Source organism: Lactuca saligna, chromosome 9, assembly GCF_052625555.1.
Source record: "Lactuca saligna cultivar CGN05327 chromosome 9, ASM5262555v1, whole genome shotgun sequence".
Taxonomy (NCBI): domain Eukaryota; kingdom Viridiplantae; phylum Streptophyta; class Magnoliopsida; order Asterales; family Asteraceae; genus Lactuca; species Lactuca saligna.
In genome coordinates, this window is record NC_136425.1 from 77,234,697 (window position 1) to 77,242,537 (window position 7,841).

At 34.0% G+C, this 7,841-nt stretch overlaps 1 protein-coding gene across 2 annotated transcripts; it reads right to left on the bottom strand.

The window, feature by feature from the left end:
• Positions 1 to 568: 568 nt before the first annotated feature.
• LOC145014371 (uncharacterized) lies at positions 569 to 2,525 on the bottom strand. Of its 2 annotated transcripts, none has more exons than XR_013665510.1 (4): positions 2,419 to 2,525; positions 2,058 to 2,320; positions 1,833 to 1,972; positions 569 to 1,387 (listed from the first exon to the last, which is right to left on the bottom strand). XR_013665510.1 is itself a non-coding variant. In XM_078972747.1 (4 exons), exons 1-4 carry the CDS (start codon positions 2,421 to 2,423, stop codon positions 690 to 692), a joined length of 1,089 nt encoding a protein of 362 aa, XP_078828873.1. In that variant the 5' UTR covers positions 2,424 to 2,525; the 3' UTR covers positions 569 to 689. The 2 variants fall into 2 exon arrangements, 1 of the variants encoding a protein (XP_078828873.1); XM_078972747.1 differs by having other exon boundaries at positions 1,833 to 1,955.
• Positions 2,526 to 7,841: the final 5,316 nt, after the last annotated feature.

The window sequence follows — 7,841 nt, forward strand, 5'->3', positions numbered from 1 at the left end:
GAATCTCTACCATTATGAGATGCTTTGGAATTTAGTAGGCATTGAACTCTTCAATTGGAAAAATGAAAGTTTTGTAATTCTTAAATAAATATTATAAATTGATTAGTTTTTGTAATGTTTCATTGAACTTTGTAAGAACATCAATATTACATAGTTCAATGAGGTGGCATGCCTAATTGATATTTAATGATTAAACCCTACCATTGTATGATGTCATGTTGACATTCAATGAATATGAATTTTAATGACTTGGAAAAATGAAATCTTTTAATTATTAAAAATATATTTCATTGAACTTTGTAGCATTCAGTGCATTGTAGGAAAACTAACGTAGATTTGTATAGAAAATAAGATGATTGTGTGTCAATCAATTAAACTCTGGTAGGTTCATGGTATTGTGGATGTCCTAAAGTTCAATGCATTTAGGAAAAATAATAGAGTTGTATTAAATGTAGAATGATGTTGTGACAATCCATTAGACTCTATAGAGTTGAGTGTATTTGATTCCATGACTACCTCGCAATTATAAGCTTGTTTGTATTAGTACTTTGTATTAATAGTTTGAATCTAATATGCAAATGTATTGATTCCACTATAATATTTCACTGATGAGATGACTAAAAACAAAATCAATCTCTTCAAAAAGTGACCTTGAGAAGAATAATGTATCAAATTGAGGATGATGTATACTACTCAATTAATAGTTCAAGAGCAGCATCCAAGAGAGGGAATGGATTCCCAGAAAGAACACAAACAGCAACCTTCAGAAGCCTTTGCGCCCATTTCAAACCTTCACTTGTTTGTTTTCCATGCCTTACAACGACCATGGTGCTCATGTTATTGTTCCTTTCACCTTTCAAACAATTTCGAAGGGCATCTTTCATGCATGACACATGAACCTGCATGTCTTGGCTCTCTAACGAATAACACCAACAATTGTCTTTGTAATCTTTCTTCCTTGAAGAGCAGTAAAAGCATTTAGTTGTCAGTTTCCTACGAAGCATAAACTTGGTCTCACCAACATGAACCGTTTCTGTAAGCTTAAGACAACAAGGGTGCAAATCTTTACTGGTTATATCACAGTGATAAAAGAACCCTTCAATGTCTGATCCACATGCATCACAATATCTATCCTTGCTATCAAAACGTGTTTGATGGAATTTAAATGTTGATCCCGATAAAAACGTATGTGTAGCTATTCTCCTGTAGTACATGCAGTCTGGATGAAGCATATACGAACAATTGTTACATATGTATCTATTCCCGATTCCTAATTCTTTGCATCCACTGCACTTGTATGATGATAAGCTACCCTTTGTTAACGTTAATTCATGCCGATGATAGCTTTTACCATATCTTATTGAGCTGGAAACGTTGTGCCCTTCACCTTCAAAATGAACCACCACAATTAATTCGACTTAAAACTTCACAAGTAATTAGTAAACATGCATTTTTTTTACAACATACATATAGACTTTCAAGTTTCACTATCAAGATTAGGTTGTTATAACCACTAGAAAATAAAGCATTAGCAATGGATTCTTGTATAGCACCGGATGAAAAACATCTTTGCAAAATTTATTAAAAAAACATCTATTATTAACAAAAAAAAAATCCGAAAGATAACTGTCATTTACACATTTTGTTAGACATCTAACGAACGAATTTCCATAGAAGGCCTTCTTTTTGCAATATACAGAATCCGTAGTTAATTAATTAATCTGTCTCCTAAAGGGAATTCTACTGGTTTAGTAGTGTTTGACATTAAACCAAAAGACTCTATGGTATGTATGTATGTATGTATGTATGCATGCATGCATGTATGTACATACCTACTGATGTATCAGCCGTATGCCTTATACTTTGATTTTGATATCTGATTGTCATCCTGATCGATTGGCTCTTACTGTGTGCTACATGGTTTGATGTAGAAGCAATAGAACTTTTTCGATCACCTGCAGTTGGGTATTTACTGCGTTTATTTATTCAAAAGATAATCGTGATCTAAACTCAGAAAGTTGTAATCATTAAGCACATATGAGAGTATTGGCCATTACCATGGTGCGACTGATTTCTTATAGATTGATTTGTATTTTGAGGGATAAGTTCATACAAAAGGACAACTTTTCTTCTCGTCTTCTCCTCAAGTGCAAGTCTAACTCTTTCGGGAACATTGTGAGTTGAAACAGTGACATGCCCATCCTTGGGGTCAATTTTTACCAAATCCTTACCAACAGCACTTGCAATCTTCTGTTCATAACCATAACAAGTATGGAAGCTAACGATCTCGAAAGTAAACGTCCTTCTAGCAGGCCGAATGCTAAAATCATTTCAATCAAAATACGCAACAAATACAAATCTTTAAAAACGAATAATTATTGGTAACAGATTATGAAACATAACATTGAAGTGAATTACCTCATGGTATTTGCCGGAGCTAGAGATGGAAGTGGGTGTATGAGAAGATGGGTTGGAAGACGGGAGTTGTTGACTTATAAGCAGGCTGAAGTCTTAAACTACAAAAGTAGTCCTTGGAGATATACCAAATTTACAAGTTTTTTTCATTTGGGTTTTTTTTTTTTTTTTTTTTTTTTTTTTTTTTTTTTTTTGTCTATTAGAGCAGCTTACGCATATGTGGATAGAGTCTGAGGATTTTCTAATTCCTAAAATGTATAATTAGTACCTCAACCATTAGGTTGCATCATGGCAACTTCTCAAATTATATAATCACCATGAAGTCCATTAAACTTGATGCGTAAAATTCTACTTCTACCTTTATGTGATATGTTATTTTACATAAGTGGTAAATAGCTGAAGATTATTTCAGTAAGTGGTAAATAACTGAAGATTATTTCATCATTATTATTCCTTTTTATATCATTTCCTGAAGACTAGTCATCAATTTTGACCATTTGCACAACTAAAGGTTAAACAACGACTTAGAAGTCATGCCGTATACAGATTAAACAACGACTTATATGTTTTGCGATAGTGAAACTGCACTTAAAAATGTTATATATATATATATATATATATATATATATATATATATATATATATATATATATATATATATATATATATATATATATATATATATATATATATATATATAGTAGGGTACCCGCGCGTTGGGACAGTGCTAGATAGTTCCTTATGCCAGATGGTTTTATGCTGCAATTAGTATCCTTTTCGTGTCCGACAGTTTGCTTCAGCTTTTTTCGGATTGTTTTGTGTCACATAGTTCGTTCCGACGAATACTTTCTAGCTAAGTACTTAGATGTAGGGGCGTAATAGTTTCCTATCCGGTGTCATCTATTCCTCTAATATTTATTTTAAGATTATTTGGTAAGGGGAGTGCATAATGTGAAAATAATATATATATATATATATATATATATATATATATATATATATATATATATATATATATATATATATATATATATATATATATATTGAAAAATGATTTGTTTTGGAAAATGGATGACGACTATTTTATGTTACAAATAAACTTATGTTTTGATATTTTTTTTCGGCTTTTAGTTTTGTTTGGACATTTAATTTTGATGATTGTTTTGTTTGGACATTTCGATTTGAAGATAGTCTTTTTTGGACGTTTCGTTTCGGCTATTAGTTTTCTTTCGATGTTTCCTTTCAACGATAGTTTTATTTTGACGTTTATCTTCGTGTATTAGTTTTATTTGAGAGTTTCATTTCGACGATAGCATTCATTGGGCATTTCTTGTCGACTATTAATTTTCTTTGGTTGTTTTGTTTTAACAATAGTATTCTTTGGATGTATTTTTTTGCTTTTAGTTTTCTTTGGACGTTTCTTTTAACTCTTAGTTTTTTTTTTTTTTTTTGGTTTCAAATGTTGTGGAGGGGGAGGTGAAGGCTTGTTGAATAGTTCATGTGTTTGTTTATTAGTTTTGTTTTGGAGACATTATATTAGAAAAAGTATAATTTACATTGGTTTAGATTAAAAATAAAAAGAAAAACATTATGGATTTGAGTTAAAGTTAGTACATTGTTTTTTATTAAAAGTAAAATACTTTACTGTTTGGATAATAATATAAATTAGTCACCTAAATGTCGTTTTAGATTAAAAGAATAATGAAAAACCATAATATATAATTTATTCTTAATAACTGAATGATAAAAAAATTGTCAAAAATGATGTCAATTGACTTTATCAAAATTATGGCTTTAAAGTTATAATTCATTTTATTTGAATCAACAATATAACTTCTTTAAAACAATGAATGGTTTTTCTTTAGTTGAGAGTTTCCCCACACTCTTCTTTCTCTTGGAAAATTTCCAACATCGTAAAATTCACCAAAGGACTTTTTTTGTTCCTATATTACTGCTGGAGATCATTTATATTTCAATTCAATAGTTATGTTCACATTTTATTTTATTTTCTTGATAAAAGACCTATATAATGTTTTAAAATGATCGATTTTACCATTTTCACACGAATTATTTTGACTATTTTTGTGGTTAAAGCCATCATATTATTAAAAGATTGTGCATAGTAATATAAGGTTTAATATTTGAGTATAAATTTATTTTGAAAAACTAAAACTCATTCATTTTATTAAAATCTGAAAGAAGCAAGTTGCAAAAGATATTGTTATATTTGTAGCTTTGTCAAACTACCCCATAATTAAAAAATAAAAAAATATTCATTTAACCTTTTATATTTTTTGGTTGAATAACTATCCAAAATAGCCTTCTAATTCACCAAACATAATCCAGTCCAATTAAACCTTATAAAAAAGAAATAGCCCCATGCTTATTCTTGTATATGTTCTATACCCTAAAGCCCTTTCTGTTGTCGTTGTGTTTCCACCACTTGCAGCCAAAAGGAACCGAACCAAAGGGCTCTCCTTTCTTCTTCTTCTTCTTTTATTTTTTGGATCGGTGGTGCCGGTGGAGGATGATGAGCGAGGGTGTGATGGGTTCAGCGATGGCGGGAGTTACCCGGTGCCTTCGATTGTCGTAGTGGAGGTTTCTAGTGTAAACTAACAAATGAAATACATATAACGGCTAGGGTTTCATATTATTATCAAAGAGAAGTGCAAATACAATGAAAAGGAAAGACATAATATATAGACAAGCCAATTAGGGTTTCCTAGCGAAAAGGCCCAATCATAAAACCCAATACAAAATAAAGCCCAAAATATTATTAGGTTAACATCCCTCTTCAAACTCACAATGCAACAGCAATAAGCATTGAGAGTTTGTCAGACAGAAAATGGAATCGAGGAGCAGTCAACGGCTTCGTAAGAATATCAGCAATCTGCAAAGAGGAAAGAACATAAGGCAGGGAGTAGTGCCCTTCTGGAGATGATGACGTGTGAAATGACAGTCAATCTCAATGTGCTTTGTGCGCTCATGAAACACTGAATTCTTGGCAATCATTATCGCACTCTCGTTATCACAATACAAAGGGGTAGGCTGAGAGATGTGAACGCCCATATCTGCAAGAAGCCATCTCAACCAAACAATCTCACAAATGGTGATAGCCATGACTCGATACTCAGATTATGTAGAAGATCGAGAAACAACATCTTGTTTCTTGCTTTTCCATGATATCAATGAATCTCCAAGAAAACACAATACCCAGTAGTGGACTTACGATCATAAATATCACTATCCCAATTTGCATCACTATAGGCACGCAACTCAAGAGAGGATGAAGAAGGAAACATAAGAGTGCGGAACTGAGTACCACGTAAATATCTCAAAATACGAAGAACAGCTCCCCAATGAACAGTAGTAAGAGCAGTGACAAACTGGCTAACCACATGAACTGCATGAACAATATCCGGTCTAGTGACAGTCAGGTAAACCAAACTCCCAACAATGGTACGATATAGACTTGGATCTGATAATGGTACACCATGAGTTGGAGAGTACTTTGCATTACTCTCTATATGCGTATCAACTGTTCGATTATCCGTGAGTCGTGCACGTTCAAACAAATCGAAAATATACTTCGTTTGAGATAAAAGATAACCCCTTGGAGATTGAGCAACTTCAATCCCCAAGAAATAACGAAGTAATCCCAAGTCTTTCATAGCAAAACGGTGAGCCAAATCACGCTTTAAAGACTCTATACCATCATGATCATCACCAGTAATAATCATGTCATCGACATACAAGGAAAGAATAATCCGCCCTGCATTCGTACATCGAATAAATAGAGTCGAATCATGGTTACTTGGTTGAAAACCAAGAGAAGTAATCACCGTAGAAAATTTCTCAAACCAAGCACGAGGGGCTTGTTTGAGGCCATATAGAGCCTTTCGAAGTCGACAAACTTCACCTGGTCAGTGAGCAATACCAAGGGGAGGAGACATGTATACTTCTTCATGAAGATCACCATTCAAGAAAGCATTCTTGACATCCATTTGATAAATCTTCCATTGACGAATGGAAGAAACTGCAATCAAGGTGCGAACAGTCGTCATTTTTGCAACAGGAGCAAACGTCTCCTCATAATCCATACCATACTTTTGCGCGTACCCTTTCGCAACAAGTTTGGCTTTATAACGCTCAACGAATCCATCAGACTTTGTTTTAATTTTATAAACCCAACGACAACCAATCGTGTGTTTTCCAGGTGGAAGCGGAACCAGATCCCATGTATGAGTCTGATAAAGAGCTGCAAGTTCCTCAGCCATAGCGGTCTGCCAAAGAGGATCAGAAATGGCCCCTTTATAGGATGTTTTCTCAGAGAGACGATGTACATTAGCAATAAAGGAGGCAAAATCCGGTGAGTAACAGGAATAGACAAATTCAGGAAGCTTTGTGGACTTCTTATTACGATAAGGTCTCGATGGAGGGGGGTCTTAATGATTTGTAGGCATAGGATCAACGATAGGTGCTGGATCAGCCACATGTGGTGGATCAGTAGCAAGTGGTGGATCAGTGACATGTGGTGGATCATCAATGTCAATGCTAAAAGGATCAATAGTACAGAGCTCCTCTCGGGTCGCATCATGTGACTGAACAAGAATGCTATAAAATGGAATATGCTCCAAAAAGGTGACATTGCGAGATACATACAGTTTTTGATTTGAAGGATCATAGCACCGATAACCTTTCTGACCAATACCATATCCCAGAAAAACACAAAGAGCTGATTTTGAAGACAACTTATCTCTCTCTACATGAGGCTTCAAGACAAAACATGTACACCCAAACACTCGTAATGAAGAATAATCTGGGAGTTATCCAAACAACATTTCATAAGGAGACTTCCCTGAAGTGTACACAGTAGGAATACGATTAATAACATAAGTAGCGGTATGAACAGCTTCTCCCCAAAACATATTGGGAACTTGAGCAGAGAGTAGTAAGGATCTAGCAGTTTCTAGGAGATGTCGATGTTTTCTTTCTGCAACACCATTTTGCTGAGGAGTGTCTGTACAAGATGATTGATGTATAGTGCCATCAGATGCCAATAATTGTTTAAAATCATTGGAGGTAAATTCTCCTCCCAGATCACACCGAAAACATTTTATGATAGCAGAGTGTTGAGTCTTGACAATAGCTCTGAATTCACTATATATGGTGAAAAAGTCAGACTTGCGCTTCATAAAATAAACCCACGTATAACGAGTGTAATCATCAATGAATGAAACATAATAGTTAGCTCCTGACTTGGAGGTTATCGGAGAGGGACCCCACACATCAGAATGCACAATATCAAAGGGAGCAACAGAATGAGTGACACTTTTATTAAACGGTAAAGCAGAAAATTTTCCCAGTTTACAACCACAACAATCAGAAATATCATCAAATTTCAAAGAGCCTAACACACCAGTGGA

What these genes read in the sequence shown, in the direction of transcription:
- LOC145014371 (XM_078972747.1), bottom strand. An exon ending in AAGAAATCAGTCGCACCATG is followed by an intron (nt 1,956 to 2,057) that starts GTAATGGCCAAT and finishes ACCCAACTGCAG; the next exon opens with GTGATCGAAAAAGTTCTATT. An exon ending in TACGGCTGATACATCAGTAG is followed by an intron (nt 1,388 to 1,832) that starts GTATGTACATAC and finishes TTCATTTTGAAG; the next exon opens with GTGAAGGGCACAACGTTTCC.